The sequence below is a fragment of the Fundulus heteroclitus genome, unplaced genomic scaffold (genome assembly GCF_011125445.2).
Source record: "Fundulus heteroclitus isolate FHET01 unplaced genomic scaffold, MU-UCD_Fhet_4.1 scaffold_279, whole genome shotgun sequence".
Taxonomy (NCBI): domain Eukaryota; kingdom Metazoa; phylum Chordata; class Actinopteri; order Cyprinodontiformes; family Fundulidae; genus Fundulus; species Fundulus heteroclitus.
The window spans coordinates 159,180-181,528 of record NW_023396688.1 but is presented as its reverse complement, the minus strand read 5'-3'; the positions used below and the strand labels follow the sequence as shown (position 1 = coordinate 181,528).

Here is a 22,349-nt window from a genome sequence, read left to right as displayed (position 1 = left end):
GAGATATTTAGATTGGGATGACTATATTTAGATTTGCATAAAAGAGGACACTTGATGCAGTTATGAAACATTGTAATGATACTTTTTAGTTCCTCCACTTATCTGGAACAAACTTCCAGAAAACTGTAAAAGTGCTGAAAGCCTGAATTCTTTTAAATCGAGATTAAAAACACATTTGTTTTGGATTGCCTTCGACATTTCTAGTTAAACTGTTTTACTGAAACATAATTAGGTTAACTTTGTAGCCCCCCGTTTTTAATATTTGCTCTTAGTTTCTATTCTCCCATGTTTTGTTTCTACATTTTATTCCAACTTGCTTTTATTCTGTTTTATTTTCCTATATTTTAATCATGTAAAGCACTTCGCATTGTCTTTGTACTGAAATCCATCCATCCATTTTTGTGACCCACTTAATCCCTCATGGGGTCGCGGGGGTTGCTGGTGCCTATCTCCAGCGTTCCTTTGTACTGAAATGTGGGTTGCCTTGAGGGCTGAAATTTTCTGTCATACTGGACAAACAAATATTACATTTTCAGAAAATAAGTATCTTATGCTTTTATTTTCTTTCCATGTAATACAAATTAAAAGCTGCAGTCTTGCAAAAATAACATGTACATGCTCCAGTCTTTTCTTCTTCCTAATTATTATTACCTCAAATGTGCAATATATGTAAGCATATTTTTTTTTATACTTGACAAAAAATTCTTAGGTTACAATATTTAAGAGTTTATTTTATCCGGTTGCCTCCAACTGGTGCCATGACTTGGATAACTGAATATGCACAGGCAAGCTTATTTGATCATTTTCTCTTGTGTTTTAAAAAAATCCGTTTTGTTTTGTAACGTTTGCTATTTTCAAGTATTAATCTGATTGGTCTAGCAAGTGCTAGACACGTATTGAGCGAACCTGTGTGAGATTTAAATGCACACACCACATACTGTTTGTTCACAAAGATAAATGCGCTAATGTGATGGTTATAAAACAGTTTCAGAAAAGCAGAAAGAAAAGATAAGAATTTTTTTTATTATTATCATTTGGCAAAAAAAAAATCATATTCTTTGATGCTTTTAGCATGTGGGAGATTTATATTGGAAAACAACGCCATACTTAATGTCTCTAATGGCGTTAGGGTAATGGAATCAGATGCACTGATTGTTGACCTGGAGAACTATGATCGATTATTCTGGTCTTGCAACTCAAAAGCTCCAGAATGATGCATTAATAACATGCATAAGTTAAAATCAGCTTAAAATGCGTGTTATTCAATCTTACTTTTCTAACTACGACTGTATTCAGCATTTGGAGAGTGGTGCCTTTTCAGATTTGATGTTCTAGGAGTTTATTTACCAATCTTGATTCGATTGGTTGAGTTTGGATTGAAACGGGGAAACACGTTGCTTCTGGTCGTCCATTGCGACATTAAAAGCCACAGAAGTAACACTTTGTCTGTGTCGGTTTTTCATTATTCCCCTTTACAGGTAAAGTTTCTGACTGTTACAAGTTTTAATAGCTAAGCTATATTTTTTCTTCACTAAGTGTGGAAGGCGAGCAGGGAGTGTTTGTAGTGACCTGAACAGCTTGAGTAAACGTGCTTTTGCTTGAAATTTATATTTACCTTAGTTTGCTGGTCAGCTGTGTCCCAGGGCATAGTTGTTGCTGCTGTTGTGTGGCCATAATGTTTGGGTGCAATGTTGAGAACTCAGGGAGGATGTGATTACAGTGACGTTATATTGTTTTGATTAAAATCGAAATGTTAATCACTGCAATTTTGTAAGAAATCAGTCTCGATAGATGTGACTGATATATAATCTTCATGTGTTTTTCTAATGTAGTATGTATACACGCAGCATGTATATGGTACTTTTATATAATTTTCTGATAATGTTGAAAATATGTACCAGTCTTTAACTTTGAGGCACAAAGACATTTTGAGCAGCTGGTGTGCTGTGTAATTCATTATTTTTTTTCCTTATTGCATTACCTTTTTATTTTTTATTTGTCCATGTAATGCTGGAAACAGTTTTTGACATAACATTACGGTATTTGGAAGTGACAGAAATAACAATATGTCCATGTTGGTTTTTTTTTCCCCCATTATTCCTCTTCACAGGGGTGTAACACTAACAACAGCCTCACTGCCTGGTTGGTGAAATGAATATAACGCTCTACCAGTGCTGCCTAGTTTGTGAGCGAAGAAAAACTACCCACAGCACGCTTTACCTGGAAGGTAAACCATGAGCCACCACCATGTAGCTCAACTCTCCCCATCAGACGACTTCCAACGTTCATCAGAACAAGAATAGAGTAGGTTTGGGCAGAGAAAATTAGCTTGGGATAAACAATTTAAATATAGTTTTTCATTGTGTTTTGCTTGGTTTGTGGTGCTTAAATGTTGCAAAATTGTCTAAGTATATGACCAGGAATGGGTCACTTTATCCCTGCAACGTGAGCTTGTTCCGTTTTACATTATTGTCGTCTTATCAAACTACATGAAATATAGGTCTAGTCCCTTTACAATGGGCTGAATTGTGCTCAGTTATCCCATCTAATGCTACAGCCATTTCTCTGTTAGCTGGGCTGCTAATCCTGTAACAGGTGTCTTTATGTTTCCTTGCTGCGACACATCTGACTTAAATTAATAGATGATCAAGAGGCTTCACTTGGTGAAATGCAGAAGAGGTCATGCAATTGTTTGGATCAAGTGAACTGGAATAGTAACACGTCTAAAACATGCAGGACATTGGTGCTGAGGATCAGGATTAGGAACCAACCTAATCTAAGGCCGGCTTCACACAGACTACATTCCTTGTGCGCTCCATCCTTCTGTTGCAAAATGTACCACGCAGCAATCCAAACCGGATCCGTTCAAATCAAGCCCATTTTGGCTTTAAATCGCCATCTTAGCCATTCAGTCAGCCACTGTGAATATAGCCAACACAACATTAAGAATCAGTTGTCCAAAAGGGTATTGCTCTCTAATTTGGCAAATTACTAATAAAACATTTTATTCATATATTTTATTTCCCAGTCTGCTTTGCACTGTGATTTTATTTTTAAAATTCAACCAATTATTTGTTGACCTAATTTGACCTCAGTTTATATGCCTCAAAATAAATCTTAGTTCTTAAACATAAATTATAACACTGAACAGTGACATCATTTATTGGCTAGATTCAATTTTTGTATCTTCTCCCTATTTTTTCTTAGCTTTGGTGTTGCTAATTCTTTTCATTTTCACTTGCATTTATCCCTCTTATCTCCTGTTCTAAAATAACACATCTGACCAGGCAGGTAATCATTGCCTGTTGTACTTTGTGTTATTCATAGCCAAACCAAATCTATTGTTGCAGAACAACCACAAAAACTGAATTATATTGAAATGTCTTGTTGCTATGGTTCAGTTAAAAACCGACTGCACTTTTTCCCTACAGTCTAAACATGGACAACCATAAGGACCGCAACGAACAAGCCATGGCCAAGGAGGATTCACTTCTTGTGATCGAGAGAAACCAAGTGTTGAATTGGTGTAACACCTAAACCAAAGCATGCTATTGATAGGTCTGATCTATGCCCTCAACCCCGATTATCCCAATATGCTCTGAAAAACTTCCAATTTTTTTCCAGAAGCATTTGATAGAGCAAAGCTGCTTAACAAGATCCATAGCCTCAAAGGTAAACCAAAGGGATGTACCCAAATTGTTTCATGCAACAAGAGAGCTTTTGGTCACCCACATTTCAGAAACCAGTTGCAGGTTTTTAGAAATTCAGAATATGTCTTTGTTCTATTCATTTGTTTTAGTGAGTCACAGTGATAACTTAAATGTCATCTGCCAAAACCCTCTCCCAGGCACAGACAAAGAGGAATGTATACTTGAGTGACCAGTTACCTTTCAAGGTCTTCAAAAGTTCAACTTACTGGTTGAGCAAAAGGTAAATTTGGGGTCATGGTTTACTGGCCTGGCCACCCAGACTAACCGTTGCCTTTCTTCGATACAGTATGGCGCTGCTCCTATAGAGGGCTTTTTTTTGGGGCGGGGTTAACAGGCGCAAAGTAAACCAATCAGATTGACTGCAGACTCGACATAAAAAAAAGGAACAATCAGACTTCAGCGGTGAACATTTCACAATATAATTTAACATGGCGAGCCACGATCGAACGGAGACTACGGTGAATGATTCTTTTAAAACAGAAGAAAGCGCACTATATAACGAACGCTCCGTAGCCGGGGCCATCTTTTTTGTTTTGGCTGAGGGATTCTCAGGTGGTGCTGCATGTCACTCAACATATAAAAAACACCCACGCCTGTGATTGGTCGGTATCAGGAAATAGAACTCTATGGGAGCAGTTCCAGACTTAGTTTGCTGTATAGCAAAGCGAAACTAAGTCTGCCTGGTCATGCTAATGTTCTACAGTTAATAGGAATGATTATATTTGTAAAATAATTTATTAAAAAAAACGTAAATTTTTTCTGTTTTTAAAATAATCTGCAATTTTATAGTTGCAAATAAGTAAGTATTAAAATTAAGTGTGTAAACTTGAGTATAGATTTCTACCGAATACATTTTTTGCCATTATTTTTGTGTAAAAGATGATTATATCATGATTTTTTTTGATACAATAACAGCAAATAAGCACCAATATTGCTAAAAGATTTTAAAAGTAATTTGTGTTTTATACCAGCTGAAATGAGACATTCTGTTCTTTCAAAAGTTTGAACTGCAACTTGTTACCTTAGCTTTTTGGGGTAAGTTCAACAGGCTAGTTTGTACAGTGCCAGTCATTGGTAAATTCACATTAGTAAATTCAAAAACCTTTTGAAGGAGAAATTTATAATTTCAGGAACAATAGATTATTTCAGAAGGATACATTTTTTGATTGAAAACTATATAGAAAAATAATTGATATTTGACTTTGAAACAAAATGTAATAAACCATCAATCAAATCCCTTGTGCTCAATGTATGTAGTAGCAACGAAAACACAGTAATCAGCAAGTGCGGCAGTGAAGATGGAGCACTGACAGTTTTAAAAACGTCACATTTAAAAGCAGGTGGAATGAATAAAGTAGTATGTTTATTGTCTTAGAAATTTACTTAATAGCATTTCAGAAGGACTACTCTATAGAAAAATTTAAAGCATTCTAACCTCTAGAGGAGAGTCAGGTTCATCCAGGATGCTCTTCTCACTCTGTATCCGCTGCATGGTTCCTGTAGAACTGGGGTCCATTATCAACACGTTCTGACCACCAGCTCCTCCAAACTTATTGTCACTCTTTCTGGAGTCAGTGGTCCTGCACACCTCGTAGTTGTACACATGTGGCAGAGTCCCTGTTCCCAAAGTGTCTGAGTAACGTGGAGGATAATATGGAATCACAGGGAGGTTGGAGTGATACAGGATGCGAGACTGTCTCCATCTGTAGATCTTGACTGATATAATAACCACTAAACACGTGATGAAGAGGAAGGAGACCACAGCCAGAGCCAAGACCAAGTAAAAAGTCAGGTTGTCATTGTACTCCTTATCGTGAGGAAAGTCAGTGAACTCGGACAGCACTTCAGGGAAGCTGTCCGCCACCGCCACGTTAACAATGACTGTAGCTGAACGAGAGGGCTGCCCGTTGTCCTCCACTATCACAGTCAGTCTCTGTTTCACAGCATCTTTATCAGTCACCTGACGGATTGTTCTTATTTCTCCATTCTGTGATCCCACTTCAAACAGCGCCCTGTCTGTGGCTTTCTGCAGTTTATAGGAGAGCCAGGCGTTCTGTCCAGAGTCCACATCTACAGCCACCACTTTAGTCACCAGGTAGCCCACATCTGCTGAACGAGGCACCATTTCAGCCACCACAGAGCCACCAGTCTGGACCGGGTACAGAACCTGAGGAGGGTTATCGTTCTGGTCCTGGATCAACATTTTCACAGTCACGTTGCTGCTGAGTGGAGGAGAGCCTCCATCCTGCGCTTTGATGCGGAACCGGAAATCTTTGATCTGCTCGTAGTCAAAAGAGCGCACTGCATGGATGACTCCACTATCAGCACTGACTGACACATATGAGGAGACTGGTACTCCGTTAACAGAGGAGTCCTCCAGTATGTAAGAAACACGGGCATTCTGGTTCCAGTCAGCATCTGTGGCTTTCACTGTGAATATAGAGAGACCTGGTGTGTTGTTTTCTACAATGTAGGCCTCATAGGAGCTCCTCTCAAAGACAGGAGCGTTGTCATTCACATCAGAGATCTGCAAGGTGAGGGTGACGCTGCTGGAGAGGGAGGGGACTCCTTCATCAGAGCAGGTCACTGTGATGTTATACTCAGAGGCCATCTCTCTGTCTAATTCACTGTCTGTCATTAAACTATAGAAATTATTTTCAGATGATTTCAAAATGAAAGGTATATTCTCACTAACCAAGCATTTTACATTTCCATTATTGCCTGAGTCTTTGTCCTCAATGCTTATCACTGTAACCACTGTATTGAGCTTCACATCCTCTGTAATTAGAGTGGATTTTGACATTATTTTTATTTCTGGATTATTATCATTTCTATCTTGAATGTCGACAATTAGTTTGCAAGAATCTGTAAGTCCCCCTTCATCACTTGCAAGTAAATGTATTTGATAAATTCTCGACTCTTCAAAATCCGTATTTCCTATTAAAATCACTTTACCATTGTCCTCATTAACTTCAAATATATTTCTCACATCGAAAGTGTTTGTAATTGAATATTTTATTTTACTGTTAGGACCTTCATCGGCATCTGATGCTGAAACTACAGCAACAACTGTTCCCTTAGGAGAATTTTCAGTAACAGTGGCTTTATATATCTGTTGTGTAAAAACTGGAGCATTATCATTAGCGTCTAAAACTGTAATAACTATCAGCATCGTTCCTGACATCTGCGGCTCTCCTCCATCTACAGCTGTTAACACAAGGTTTATCTGCTCCTGTTTCTCCCTGTCTAAAGGCTTCTGTAACACCATCTCAACGTTTTTATTGCCATCAGGATTATTTTGCAGCGTCAGAGCAAAATTATCTGTCGGCTTTAAAGTGTATCTTTTTAGATCATTACTGCCAACATCAAGATCAAAAGCTCTTTCCAGGACAAATTTTGCTCCAATTACCGATGACTCACTAATCTTGAATTTCTTTTCACTTTTCTCAAAAGATGGTGCATTATCATTGATATCTGTGATCTGGATTGCAACACTATAAAATTCAATCGGATTTTCTAAAATAATCTGAAAATGTAAAGCACATGGCGTCGTCTTTTTGCAGAGCGCCTCTCTGTCGATTCTCTCTTTAACAAGGAGGACTCCTCTTTCTCTGTTCAGCTCAACATACTCGTCACTATCTCGGGTGAATATTCGCGCTTTTCCCGATGTTAGACGTTTGATTTGTAGCCCTAAATCATGAGCTATGTTTCCTATTAAAGATCCTTTGGGCATTTCCTCCGGAATAGAGTAGGAGACCTGCCCGAGCACAAAGCCGAGGGAGAGGACAAAGATGAACAGCGTTACTTGCCTCGTCATTGTTCTATCCGAATATATTTCCCAATAAAAACCCGATGGTTAAAGGCGAGTTTTTTGATCTCAATTCCAGTCAGAAAAAGGATTTCAAACCAGGCATAATCCACACAACTGTGCTGAAATTCCTCACGCCGACATTTCTTTTGCTGATTTTATAAATATCTAATGCGATCCTTTCCCGTCCTGTTTTTCCGTCATAATGCGGACGTGAGAGAGGAGGCCCTATTATAAGTGTGCTGTTTAATAAACACTATGGTCAACAGCGGCCCTGTGAGTTCAAACCGAAACACTGCAGTTTAACAGAATGTAGATGTAGTTGCCCTTCATAATAATATTGATATGTTTCTTTTTAAATAATATGTACAATCGAGGATAATATAAATTATGTAAGCATTGTGAGGGCTAAGGACTATAAATTTAGAGTTTTTCATCAGCATAAAACCCAGAGCACACAGGTGTGACCTTTTAAATATATCATAACATTTGTGATATAATCTGATCGTCAACAATGAGTTTTACGTTCTTGAGAAAGCGCTATCACTGCTTCAATGAGATCGCCGTAGAAAAAGGCGCTGTCCCTTGTGCTGAAATTGAGAAGATTGCAAGCCTGACCACAAAACCTAATCTGTCATCCTCGACTGATTGTTTTCAGGTACATTTGATTTTGAATTAGGTACCGACCGAAATAGTAACGAAACCGCAGCATTGTCTTTTTGTCAGGACATGCCTAGATGGCGCTATGCGCTAGGTCTGTGTTCCATACTATGCATATCTAAATATATGTTAGTTCCACCTTTTGAAAAAAAAGTAGACAGTAAAGGATCCAAAAAAACGCAACAAAAGAGGAACTCGATGTTGACCAATATGTCATAGAGAACTATTGATAAATATGTTGGAATAGAAAATTGACAAATGTATTTGGCTAACAAAAACCATAACACAAATCTCACAGCATCACTAAACAACCACATAAAAAGATATTAAAAATTCATGTGCAAACGGAAAAGACAGAATACTTTTCTCTTTTGCTCTAAACAAACGTATAGTTAATGGGAACTTTTTGTATTGAATATAACACAAATGTACTAATTTGCTGGGGTAGGGATTTTACTTAATCTAAAAAAATGTTGGTATACAAACAAAAAGAATAAGAGGAATTACATAAACAAAAGCATTCTAACCTCTAGAGGAGAGTCAGGTTCATCCAGGATGCTCTTCTCACTCTGTATCCGCTGCATGGTTCCTGTAGAACTGGGGTCCATTATCAACACGTTCTGACCACCAGCTCCTCCAAACTTATTGTCACTCTTTCTGGAGTCAGTGGTCCTGCACACCTCGTAGTTGTACACGTGTGGCAGAGTCCCTGTTCCCAAAGTGTCTGAGTAACGTGGAGGATAATATGGAATCACAGGGAGGTTGGAGTGATACAGGATGCGAGACTGTCTCCATCTGTAGATCTTGACTGATATAATAACCACTAAACACGTGATGAAGAGGAAGGAGACCACAGCCAGAGCCAAGACCAAGTAAAAGGTCAGGTTGTCATTGTACTCCTTATCGTGAGGAAAGTCAGTGAACTCGGACAGCACTTCAGGGAAGCTGTCTGCCACCGCTACGTTAAAAATGACTGTAGCTGAACGAGAGGGCTGCCCGTTGTCCTCCACTGTCACAGTCAGTCTCTGTTTCACAGCATCTTTATCAGTCACCTGACGGATTGTTCTTATTTCTCCATTCTGTGAGCCCACTTCAAACAGCGCCCTGTCTGTGGCTTTCTGCAGTTTATAGGAGAGCCAGGCGTTCTGTCCAGAGTCCACATCTACAGCCACCACTTTAGTCACCAGGTAGCCCACATCTGCTGAACGAGGCACCATTTCAGCCACCACAGAGCCACCAGTCTGGACCGGGTACAGAACCTGAGGAGGGTTATCGTTCTGGTCCTGGATCAGCATTTTCACAGTCACGTTGCTGCTGAGTGGAGGAGAGCCTCCATCCTGCGCTTTGATGCGGAACTGGAAATCTTTGATCTGCTCGTAGTCAAAAGAGCGCACTGCATGGATGACTCCACTATCAGCACTGACGGACACATATGAGGAGACTGGTACGCCGTTAACAGAGGAGTCCTCCAGTATGTAAGAAACACGGGCATTCTGGTTCCAGTCAGCATCTGTGGCTTTCACTGTGAATATAAAGAGACCTGGTGTGTTGTTCTCTACAATGTAGGCCTCATAGGAGCTCCTCTCAAAGACAGGAGCGTTGTCATTCACATCAGAGATCTGCAAGGTGAGGGTGACGCTGCTGGAGAGGGAGGGGACTCCTTCATCAGAGCAGGTCACTGTTATATTAAATCGGGGAGCTACTTCTCTGTCTAAAGGTGCTGCTGTTTCTAAACTATAAAACCCATTCATCCCGTTATTTATTTTAAATGGAATTTCATCATTGATTTTACACTTCACCTGGCCATTTCTCTCTGAATCAGGATCGTTTACGCTCAACATAGCAATCACAGTATTCTCAGGTGAATCTTCTAAAACGGATTCTGATTTAGACAGTATTTTAATTTGAGGTTTGTTGTCATTGACATCAGTTATATCAATTATAATCTTACTGGAATCAGAGAGCCCTCCGTTATCTGTAGCCTCAATGTCTATTTGTAAGAGCCTCGCCTTTTCATAGTCTATTTCACCTGTTAAAATAACCTGCCCCGATTTTCTATCGATTTGAAAGAGTTCAGAAAAACGTTGCTTGCTATTTGTAATTGTGTATGAAACCTGACCATTTAAGCCTTCGTCTTTGTCCGAGGCACTAACAGTAATGATACTGGAACCATGCGGGGAGTTCTCCACCAATGTTGTCTTATAAACGGATTTAGTAAAAACTGGTGCATTGTCATTTACGTCTAACACATTAACAGTGATTTGCATTGTGCCTGTCATTCGCGGCTCTCCGCCGTCCACAGCAGTCAACAACAAAGACATTTCTCTCTCTCGCTCTCGATCCAGGGGCTTCTGTAAAACCATCTCCACCTTTTTACTGCCATCCGCTTGGCTCTCTAGTTTCAGAGCGAAATTGCTCGTTGGTTTAAGCGAATAGCTTTGAAGACCGTTCACACCGATATCAGCATCCAAGGCTTTTTCCAGGACAAATTTAGATCCTATAATGGCCGACTCGCTGATTTCAAAACGTTTCTCCCTCGACGCAAAACTGGGTGCGTTGTCATTAATGTCCGTAATCTCCACAGTTATTCGAAATAACTCCATCGGATTTTCCAAAATCATTTGTAGATGTAACGCGCAGGGCGTCGTGTCTGCGCACAATGCCTCTCTGTCTATTCCTTCTTTAATAAGGAGGACGCCCCTTTCTCTGTTCAGCTCGATGTATTCTGCACCGTCTCCCGAATAAAGGCGAGCTTTCCCCGATTTCAGCCGGTTAAAGTCTAAACCTAAATCCTGAGCAATGTTACACACTAATGACCCTTTCTCCATCTCTTCTGGGATAGAATAGCTGACCTGCCCGGAAACCGTGTCCATGCAGAAAACGCAGAGGAAGAAGAGCGCTTGTCCTCTCATTTTGCGCTGCGGTAATAATCCAAATAGCAATCCGGTTGAATATGGCGTAAAAACGTCAAAATTATGTTAAAGAAATATCCAAAAACGAGTAAGAGTTGAGAGAACCGGCCAGTTCAAGTGACTGCAGCAGTTTCGGGTGATTTTATTGTCTACCAGATCATATATAAAGGGGGAGGTACATTTTCAAGTCCTATCTAAGACTGCCACACACTGGCCAGTAGCGGCCTTTTCTGTCAAGCGTTGTGATAAGGAAAATAAAGCAAGACAAACAAGATGACTAATATTTCTCAATACCTATAGAAATAAATAAACAGATATTATCATAATTTAACTGTGAAAAACAGTAATTTTGGGGTAAAAACACCGATGTCATCTGCCTCATTTTACTAATTTAACATCGAGCGGCGTATTACAGATGCACCCACATATCTGAAATCAGTGCTTTAAGTGGGTCAGTATGGAGCTGTCAGTACCGGCACTTCTAAAGTTTAGCCCTCAGCTTACCGGGAATGTTTTTTTTTCGTACCAGGAATGTTTTTTTTTTTTTTTTTTTTTTTTTTTTTTTTTTTTTTCTAGCGTGCGGTGCATACCGGGACTTTTAGCCGCATCCCCTCCCCCCGCCGACCGTTCCACCGTTCACAGCTTGTTGCCTATTTGTTGATTTAAAAAAATCGCCTCATAGAAACACATTGCCTTGGTGCACAACGCTTGCCGTACATTTGAGCGCATGTAGGCGCTTCGCATAAGAGGAAAAGTGGAGGAAAATGATCGCGGCTGTGACGTTTACCTGGCTCCAAAGGGCTCAAAGATGACCTGAAATGGAGCAGAGCTGAATGATTATTGCGAACAGTCCTTCACCAAACAAGAGAACTGAGGTCGGACTCAGCTGGCATTAGTGCATCCAGCAGGGAACTTGCTGCTGCACAGACGCCTCGATAAGACCAGGGGCGGTGCTAGCCATTTGGGGGCCGTGAGCACAAATGCTGTGTGGAGCCCCCCATGTGGAAATGGATAATAATATATGATTTGCCAGTGTGTACGTCCACACAAGATAAATGTGTTTTACTTATCAAGGAGGAAAATTAACAAAGACAACAGATTTTAGGTTGGAATAAAATGAGAAAAAAAATACAATGAACAAAATGCAACAATGGGCAGTATAAAACAGAATAAGCACTCATCATATAAAGAACTCTTAGAAGAAGACTTCTTTTTACCCCTTTTCACATGTATTTGTTAAATGAAAACCCCCAAAAAACACCATAAATGTCGAATTTCAAGAGGAAACTGAACAATGTGATCATGACAAGTTTTGTTTTCCTGAGGAAGATTCATTAGGATTAGCTCATTAAAGCCAAAGATCATCAAAAGTCTGCAGAACTTCTGCAAATTATTTTAGATTAACAGACGTTAACACTGCTATTCAGAGTAAATTATTGTGAATTAGGGCAGATGTAAAAGGCCGAACATGGGATCAAGTCTCATGTCTTTACTTTTGCATTCATAATTTTTCAGGTTTTCCATTTGTTTTAAAGACGTTTAGTGTTGCTTTTGTGAAAAACTGCATATGAAATGATATTTTGCTACTTTTTTGTCTCCAAAAGTAAAAAAAAAAAATTATTTTTATAATATTTTTGCAGATTTTTTTTTAATCATTCCCGTTGCCAAACTTTTTTCCATTGTTCAACTCGTGACTTTGTTAGAGTAGCTATCACCTGTAGTTTGGGTAACTTTTTTCACAACTCAATTACATATTGGGGTGATGGGGGAGTGACTAGAGAGATGTCCATCTTTTTTGTGAGCAAATTTTTTTTTATATAGCTTATATAAAATAATGTGCTTCAAACATTTGATTTTAAATATTTCATTATTATGATTACTATAACTATGAATTTGTTTAGGCTGGAGCCTCTGCCTGTGCATGCAAAAAGGTAAGTACCTGCCCTGTTTTGTTTCCTCACTTAAAGCACTGCCCGAAATTATAATATTATGAACCCCACTACTTTATTTTATCAACTGGGACAATTAAATCATCTTTGGTTTCTTATCTAGGAATCTGACAAAAACTCAAAACCTGACACAACCAGATATATCTTTCAAAATCTAGCTGACTACATTGTAAATCTATACATCATAGCAAAAAATCTAAAAGATACACACGCACATTTTGGTTCCGTAAGAAAAATCATATCCAGCATAATGAAGGAGAAACATTGAGTATTCAAAATCAATGACGTCTTATAAATAAATAACTAGCTTCAAATAAATCAATAAAATTGATATCTCACCCCAGAGGAGAATCAGCACAACCTCTACTAAATACATAATAAAATAAACATTTAAAAGCTTATTGATCATATCAATAAAGGAGCATGCAAAAATAAAATGCATTAAAGGAAGAAAAATCAGTTGCTATCCATAGTGTTGTATCTACATAGACTGTAGTGGAAACCGTTGATGTTCATATTGTGTACATTTATGAAATCTGAAGTATTCTAACCTCTAGAGGAGAGTCAGGTTCATCCAGGATGCTCTTCTCACTCTGTATCCGCTGCATGGTCCCTGTAGAACTGGGGTCCATTATCAACACGTTCTGACCACCAGCTCCTCCAAACTTATTGTCACTCTTTCTGGAGTCAGTGGTCCTGCACACCTCGTAGTTGTACACGTGTGGCAGAGTCCCTGTTCCCAAAGTGTCTGAGTAACGTGGAGGATAATATGGAATCACAGGGAGGTTGGAGTGATACAGGATGCGAGACTGTCTCCATCTGTAGATCTTGACTGATATAATAACCACTAAACACGTGATGAAGAGGAAGGAGACCACAGCCAGAGCCAAGACCAAGTAAAAAGTCAGGTTGTCATTGTACTCCTTATCGTGAGGAAAGTCAGTGAACTCCGACAGCACTTCAGGGAAGCTGTCCGCCACCGCCACGTTAACAATGACTGTAGCTGAACGAGAGGGCTGCCCGTTGTCCTCCACTATCACAGTCAGTCTCTGTTTCACAGCATCTTTATCAGTCACCTGACGGATTGTTCTTATTTCTCCATTCTGTGAGCCCACTTCAAAGAGCGCCCTGTCTGTGGCTTTCTGCAGTTTATAGGAGAGCCAGGCGTTCTGTCCAGAGTCCACATCTACAGCCACCACTTTAGTCACCAGGTAGCCCACATCTGCTGAACGAGGCACCATTTCAGCTACCACCGAGCCACCAGTCTGGACTGGGTACAGAACCTGAGGAGGGTTATCGTTCTGGTCCTGGATCAGCATTTTCACAGTCACGTTGCTGCTGAGTGGAGGAGAGCCTCCATCCTGCGCTTTGATGCGGAACTGGAAATCTTTGATCTGCTCGTAGTCAAAAGAGCGCACTGCATGGATGACTCCACTATCAGCACTGACGGACACATATGAGGAGACTGGTACTCCGTTAACAGAGGAGTCCTCCAGTATGTAAGAAACACGGGCATTCTGGTTCCAGTCAGCATCTGTGGCTTTCACTGTGAATATAGAGAGACCTGGTGTGTTGTTTTCTACAATGTAGGCCTCATAGGAGCTCCTCTCAAAGACAGGAGCGTTGTCATTCACATCAGAGATCTGCAAGGTGAGAGTGACGCTGCTGGAGAGGGAGGGGACTCCTTCATCAGAGCAGGTCACTGTGACATTATACTCAGAAGCCATCTCTCTGTCTAATTCACTGTCTGTAACTAAACTATAAAAATTATTGTTTGATGAGGTTAAAGCCAAAGGTATGTTATCACTTATAAAGCATTTAACCTCTCCGTTTTGCCCAGAGTCTTTGTCATCAATGCTAATTACTGTGACAACAGTACTTAATTTTGAATCTTCTGATAAAACAGTGGATTGAGACATAATTTTTATTTCTGGATTATTGTCATTTGTATCTTGCACATCAACAATCAATTTGCAAGAATCTGTGAGCCCACCTTCATCAGTAGCTTGTAAATCTATTTCATAATTTCGGGATTCTTCAAAATCTGTGTTTCCAATTAGTGCTACTTCACCGTTTTTCGCATTTACCTCAAATATTTTTCTAACGCCATCTAATGTGTTCCTAATTGAATATCTTATTTTACTGTTGGAACCATCATCAGCATCGGAGGCGGTGACTGCAGCAACAATGGTGCCAGCAGGTGAATTTTCAGTAATTGAAGCTTTGTACGTTTTCTGTGTAAAAACAGGAGCATTGTCATTAACATCTAAAACTGTAATAACTATCAGCATTGTCCCTGACATCTGCGGCTCTCCTCCATCTACAGCTGTCAACACCAGATTTATCTGCTCCTGTTTCTCCCTGTCTAAAGGCTTCTGTAACACCATCTCTACATTTTTATTACCTCCGGCTTTGTTGTTGAGCTTCAAAGCAAAATTGTCTGTTGGCTTTAAAGTGTAACTTTTAAGATCATTCATGCCCACATCTAGGTCTCCAGCTCTTTCTAGCGCAAATGTTGCACCTATATTTGCCGATTCACTTATTTTAAATGTTACTTCCCCTTTCTCAAACGTTGGCACGTTATCATTTATATCTTCGATTTGGACTGCAACACTATAAAATTCAATCGGATTTTCCAAAATAATCTGAAAATGCAGAGCACAAGGCGTCGTCTGTTTGCAGAGCGCCTCTCTGTCGATTCTCTCTTTAACAAGGAGGACTCCTCTTTCTCTGTTCAGCTCGACATATTCGTCACTATCTCGGGTGAATATTCGCGCTTTCCCCGATGTTAGACGTTTGATTTGTAGCCCTAAATCATGAGCTATGTTTCCTATTAAAGATCCTTTGGGCATTTCCTCCGGGATAGAGTAGGAGACCTGCCCGAGCACAAAGCCGAGGGAGAGGACAAAGATGAGCAGCGTTACTTGCCTCGTCATTGTTCTATCCGAGTAGGCTATATTTCCCAATAAAAACCCGATGGTTAAAGGCGAGTATTTTGATCTCAATTCCAGTCAGAAAAAGGATTTCAAACCAGGCATAATCCACACAACAGTGCTGAACTCCTCACGCCGACATTTCGTTCGCTGATTTTATAAATATCTAGTGCGATCCTTTCCCGTCGTGTTCTTTCTTCATAATGCGGACATGAGAGAGGAGGCCCTATTATAAGTCTGCTGTTTAATAATCACTATGGTCAACAGCGGCCCTGTGAGTTCAAACAGAAACACTACAACTCAACAGAATGTAGATGTTGTTGCCCTACAAAATAATATTGTTATTCAGTATTTTAAGGAAAATATGGATCTTCGAGAATAATATAAATGATATCATTATTTTAAATTAGCCGGACTATACATTTGTATATTTTTTTATCAGTACAATAAATCAAGAGCTCACAAATCTGCACTTTCAAATGTACTGTGAACTGTATGATAGAACCTGGTATTCAACAATGAGGTTTAGCTTCGTGAGAAAGCGCCATGACAGGATTAAAAAGAATACTGCAGACAATGGCGCTGTCCCTTGTGCTGAAATTGAGAAGATTGACAGCCTGACCACCTAACCTAATCAGTAATTTTTGGCGGATTGTTTTCAGGTGCATTTGATTTGAAATTACCAAACGAATTTGCAACATCATTCATGATTGCATTTTTCTAGAACATGCCTAGATGGCGCTATGCGCATATGTCTGTGTCCCATACGTGTATTTCTGAGGCCATATTCTCTAAGGATTTAAAATAAATAAATACATAAATAAATAAATAAACAAAAAAACGAAAAGATATCCACAAACTCCACTTAATGGAGAATTCAGTTGTCACCATAATGCAATGGAGAACCAATGAAAATGCTTTGCAATAGAAAATTGAAATCTATCTATCTATCTATCTATCTATCTATCTATCTATCTATCTATCTATCTATCTATCTATCTATCTATCTATCTATCTATCTATCTATCTATCTATCTATCTATCTATCTCTATCTTTGGCCTAATAAAACGGCAAACTTGATATTGTAGCATCAAGTAGCAGCTTCATCAAAACATATTTAACAATTTGTGTGTTAAAATAATGTTAGAATTAGTAATTCTTTTTAAATTAATAGTTAAATAAAACCTTTTTGTATCGAAATGAAAGGAACAATAATACTTTTCTGTGGTAAGTAATTTCACTATCTCATAAAAACATATGGTGGGAACATAACGATCAAAAGGGACTAGATAGATAAAAACAATCTAACCTCTATAGGAGAGTCAGGTTCATCCAGGCTGTTTTTTTCCCAGTGCCAGTTATTGGTAAATTCAAAAACTTTTGATAGAGAAATTTATATTTTCAGGAACAATCGATTATTTAAAAAAAAAAGATGAGAAATTTTTAATTGAGAAAAATATAGAAAAGATAGTTGATATTTGACCTTGTGAAACAAAAATTAATAAGCCATCTATCAAATGGACAGTTTTAAAAAATGGAAAGCAAGTGGAAAGAATAAATTAATTTACAAGTTTATTATCTTATAAATATCTACTTAATAGCATTTCAGAAGGAATGTACTATATAGAAAGATTTAAAGCCTTCTAACCTCTAGAGGAGAGTCAGGTTCATCCAGGATGCTCTTCTCACTCTGTATCCGCTGCATGGTTCCTGTAGAACTGGGGTCCATCATCAACACGTTCTGACCACCAGCTCCTCCAAACTTATTGTCACTCTTTCTGGAGTCAGTGGTCCTGCACACCTCGTAGTTGTACACGTGTGGCAGAGTCCCTGTTCCCAAAGTGTCTGAGTAACGTGGAGGATAATATGGAATCACGGGGAGGTTGGAGTGATACAGGATGCGAGACTGTCTCCATCTGTAGATCTTGACTGATATAATAACCACTAAACACGTGATGAAGAGGAAGGAGACCACAGCCAGAGCCAAGACCAAGTAAAAAGTCAGGTTGTCATTGTACTCCTTATCGTGAGGAAAGTCAGTGAACTCGGACAGCACTTCAGGGAAGCTGTCCGCCACCGCCACGTTAACAATGACTGTAGCTGAACGAGAGGGCTGCCCGTTGTCCTCCACTATCACAGTCAGTCTCTGTTTCACAGCATCTTTATCAGTCACCTGACGGATTGTTCTTATTTCTCCATTCTGTGAGCCCACTTCAAACAGCGCCCTGTCTGTGGCTTTCTGCAGTTTATAGGAGAGCCAGGCGTTCTGTCCAGAGTCCACATCTACAGCCACCACTTTAGTCACCAGGTAGCCCACATCTGTTGAACGAGGCACCATTTCAGCTACCACAGAGCCACCAGTCTGGACCGGGTACAGAACCTGAGGAGGGTTATCGTTCTGGTCCTGGATCAGCATTTTCACAGTCACGTTGCTGCTGAGTGGAGGAGAGCCTCCATCCTGCGCTTTGATGCGGAACTGGAAATCTTTGATCTGCTCGTAGTCAAAAGAGCGCACTGCATGGATGACTCCACTATCAGCACTGACGGACACATATGAGGAGACTGGTACGCCGTTAACAGAGGAGTCCTCCAGTATGTAAGAAACACGGGCATTCTGGTTCCAGTCAGCATCTGTCGCTTTCACTGTGAATATAGAAAGACCTGGTGTGTTGTTTTCTACAATGTAGGCCTCATAGGAGCTCCTCTCAAAGACAGGAGCGTTGTCATTCACATCAGAGATCTGCAAGGTGAGAGTGATGCTGCTGGAGAGGGAGGGGACTCCTTCATCAGAGCAGGTCACTGTGATGTTATATTCAGAGGCCATCTCTCTGTCTAATTCACTGTCTGTTACTAAACTATAAAATTTCTTGGAAGTTGCTTTTATCAAAAACGGCATGTTCTCTCCAATGCTACACTCCACCTTCCCGTTATCTCCAGAGTCAGCATCTTGAACATTGATTATTGTAACCACCGTACCTGGGTGAGAATTTTCTGTTACAGATTTTGTTTTAGACATGATATTTATAGAAGGTGCATTATCATTTGTATCGGTGACTTCAACACTGATCTTACACGAATCTGTTAGTCCTCCATCATCACTAGCTTGTACATGTATTTCATACCGCTGTGTCTTTTCATAATCCAAGTTTCCAATTAAAGAGACAACGCCGCTTTCTTCCGCTATTTGAAATAAATTCGGCACGTCGTCCAAGGTGTTTGTTATTGAATACACCACTTTTCCATTCGAGCCTTCATCTGCATCTTCTGCACTGACTGTACTCAAAATAGTACCCCTGGTAGCAGTTTCCATAACCGTAACCTTATAGGTTTCCTGCGTAAAAACCGGGGCATTGTCATTAGCGTCTAACACTGAAATCTCCACTCGCATTGTTCCAGACAGCTGAGGCTCACCGCCATCGCTGGCAGTCAGAGTTAAGGCGATGTGATCCTGCGCCTCTCTGTCGAGATGTTTTTGCAAAACCATCTCCACCTTTTTGCTGCCATCTTGCTGATTGTGAAGCTTTAAAATAAAATTATCCGTTGGTTTAAGCGAATAGCTCTGCAACCCATTCGCACCCACGTCCAGATCCATCGCTCTCTCTAATACAAATTTTGCCCCAATCACCGCCGACTCGCTGATCCTAAATTTCATCTCCTCTTTTTTAAAGGTGGGCACGTTGTCGTTTATGTCATTAATTTCGACGTTAACAGAATAAAATTCAATCGGATCTTCAAGTGTAATTTGCTGATGCAAAGCGCAAGGCGTTGTCTGCCCGCACAGCGCCTCTCTGTCGATTCTTTCTTTCACACGCAGGACTCCCCTGTCTGCGTCCAGCTCGATGTACTCTGCTTTATATTCCGTATATATTCTCGCTTTACCGGACTTCAGTCTTTTCACATCTAACCCTAGATCCTGCGCTATGTTTCCTACAAGGGAGCCTTTTGACATTTCCTCTGGAATCGAGTAAGTGGCCTGCCCTGCCGCACAGCCGAGCGAAAAAATCCAGACAAACAACAGCACTTGCCATCTCATTGTTCGGTCCACCATGATATCCTCCTCACACTCTTAAAAAAAAATAAAAATAAAAAATACAGGGCGTTTTATTCCAAAACGCCAAGTTTCCCCAAAAAAGAGATAATCCAGCAGAAAATGTAGTAGGCTATATTTGTATTTCCCAATCTGCTTCCCGATACCAAAATATACGCAGGAACGGCAGCGATATGATCCCTGGTCCTTTGGTTGAGCGGTTCTGGGTTATATGTGTAGATTTGTCTCTGTTCAATGCATTAAAAAGAGGAAGAAAATATCTGCACGGGCCAACAGCGGCCCTGCGAGTGCAAACTCGTGCACTGCAGCCAAACACTCTGCAGCAACCAGCAGGAGCCGTATATGCAAAACTGTACATACACCTTCAAGCTGTTACAAAACTGAAACCCTGCACCTTAAATGGTATCGGGCACCAGATTATTCAAAGGGGATTTTATCAACTCAAACTCCTTTGCTGGGAACAATTGATATTAATTTTATTGGAACTTTAATTAGAGGCAAGCCAAAGCATTGTTGCCTCTGATTTAAGCCTGTTTGATGTTAATTGGAACTGCAGATTTTTTTTTTCTAGTTTTTGTAAATATTCATTCTCTGTTTACCCTTTCCTCGCTACGTGGGCTGTCTTATGCAGTAAACACATAATAAAGAAATAATATCTTACGTTATAGTCATTTTAAAGACTATGGACAGGTAGTTGATACTAATATTTTTTTTGTCTTGCATGGAACTTATATATTATATATAAATATTGAATAACTTGATTCAAACGTCATCTATGACAAATTGTTTAAAATAAATCATCCAAAAGACACTGAATTTTATTTATTTTATAATACCAAATTGGTCTTTGTCATTTCTACAATAGAATAATAAAATTAATGTAATAAAAGTACCGTGTAAAGTAATTACATTTTGATATGATTTTACCAGTGATTTTTAACAGTTTTTTTATTGGCAACACATAAACATGAACGTATTAGTTAATTTTTACCCTACATATGAAGTGTTGAATGTGCGCAGGCGCACACAGAGAGGACAGCGCAAGCTGAGGAGACAGACCGACATATGCTGATGCTGCGAGGAGAAAACGACGGGCTCGAAAGAAACGTAAGTTGTCTTTAGTTTAAATGCATTTTTAAAATCACGTGTTTGCGTGTTGTGGGTTGACTGTAGTGTGCTTTACAAAACGTTGAGGGAAAAACCTCGAATGTTGACTCAAAGGATGCAATCTGCGTTAGCCCCAGAAGCTAACATTTTTAGTGCTAATGTCTAATTTGAATGCGTAGTTATTATTGGCAGGGTTTCCGCTACCGCCACGGCAAAATAAAAGCCCCTACATCTTCAGGCTGAAGTTTTTAAAATATACATATGTCAAAACAATGTAAAGCATATAAGATATAAATGACCTATATTATCCTATATTATATGCTATATTTGTGCACTTTTACTAACCACAATACGAGTTTGAAAGGAATTTAAATGCCATGAAACGTTAAGATGTACTTTATTTTGAAAAACCCACACCGCCTGCGTCTTCCGGTCTGTCTGTAAAGCTGGCACGTGGCTGCTGTACCTTGCGCTCTCAGGAGGGACGAAAAGATAGAGAAGACAGGCCAGTGCTGCCCGTATTTCGTCTTTGTTGCTATATTTGGTGAACATTCAGACTCCTTTAGCGACTTGCTTTCAAAACGCGACTAGTAGCAACATTTTATTGTTTTAATGGCGACTTTACCGAAAGCACCAGTAGTTCTCGAGTCACTGTATTGAGGCAGCAGAGAGAGCTGTTACGCGAGTTCTTACTTCCCTCAGCGCTGTCTCACAGGTATAAGACAGCTGCTGTTGTTCGTCACGTAAATATAGTTTTTAAAGTATGTGTTTTTTCTCTCTCAAACTGTTGCACTAATATAATACCCTGAATTTGATCCACACAGCTTTAATTTTGTATTCACCTTGTTCACTGTAATAGTTGAAGACCCTAGCTTTCATATCTGTTGGGTGTCATTTAAAAGGAGTTATCAGGTTGTGTAAGTTGGAAATACAATTTTGTGGTATTGAAAGTATTGTACAACGTTAGGGTATTGTGTTCTGACTAGGGCTGCAACAACGGATCGATAAAAAACGACAAAAGCGTTGGCAGCACATTTCATCATGGATTGATTGTGTCGCCCGATTAAAGCGTCACTCTCTCTCTTTCTTTGATATGGCAGGAGAACACCACAGTGATGATGCAGGAGCTGGAACAACATGGAGTCATTGATGAGGGCGAAGGGAGATCAACAGCAGGGTAAGTCGTTACAATATCTGACGTTTGTTCCCTTTCAAAGTGAG

General features: G+C 39.8%; 3 protein-coding genes across 3 annotated transcripts; all 3 read right to left on the bottom strand.

Annotated features, from left to right (window-relative positions):
• Window positions 1-5,115: 5,115 nt before the first annotated feature.
• LOC118559363 (protocadherin beta-16-like) lies at window positions 5,116-8,270 on the bottom strand. Its single transcript, XM_036130038.1, has one exon. It carries the CDS (start codon window positions 7,525-7,527, stop codon window positions 5,131-5,133), a length of 2,397 nt encoding a protein of 798 aa, XP_035985931.1. The 5' UTR covers window positions 7,528-8,270; the 3' UTR covers window positions 5,116-5,130.
• A 96-nt stretch (window positions 8,271-8,366) lies between these two features.
• On the bottom strand, window positions 8,367-12,656 carry LOC118559361 (protocadherin gamma-A11-like). The gene has a single exon (XM_036130037.1). It carries the CDS (start codon window positions 11,088-11,090, stop codon window positions 8,682-8,684), a length of 2,409 nt encoding a protein of 802 aa, XP_035985930.1. The 5' UTR covers window positions 11,091-12,656; the 3' UTR covers window positions 8,367-8,681.
• A 63-nt stretch (window positions 12,657-12,719) lies between these two features.
• Window positions 12,720-20,551, bottom strand: LOC118559360 (protocadherin beta-16-like). Its single transcript, XM_036130036.1, has 2 exons — window positions 17,622-20,551; window positions 12,720-13,590 (listed from the first exon to the last, which is right to left on the bottom strand). Exons 1-2 carry the CDS (start codon window positions 20,019-20,021, stop codon window positions 13,567-13,569), a joined length of 2,424 nt encoding a protein of 807 aa, XP_035985929.1. The 5' UTR covers window positions 20,022-20,551; the 3' UTR covers window positions 12,720-13,566.
• Between the last annotated feature and the right edge of the window lie 1,798 nt (window positions 20,552-22,349).

Excerpts from the sequence above, each read along its gene's own strand:
- LOC118559363 (XM_036130038.1), bottom strand. The coding sequence starts at position 7,527 with ATGACGAGGCAAGTAACGCTGTTCATCTTTGTCCTCTCCCTCGGCTTT.
- LOC118559361 (XM_036130037.1), bottom strand. The coding sequence starts at position 11,090 with ATGAGAGGACAAGCGCTCTTCTTCCTCTGCGTTTTCTGCATGGACACG.
- LOC118559360 (XM_036130036.1), bottom strand. The coding sequence starts at position 20,021 with ATGGTGGACCGAACAATGAGATGGCAAGTGCTGTTGTTTGTCTGGATT. Across the intron at positions 13,591-17,621 it reads AACCTGACTCTCCTCTAGAG|GTTAGAATACTTCAGATTTC; the intron begins GTTAGAAGGCTT and ends TCTCCTCTAGAG.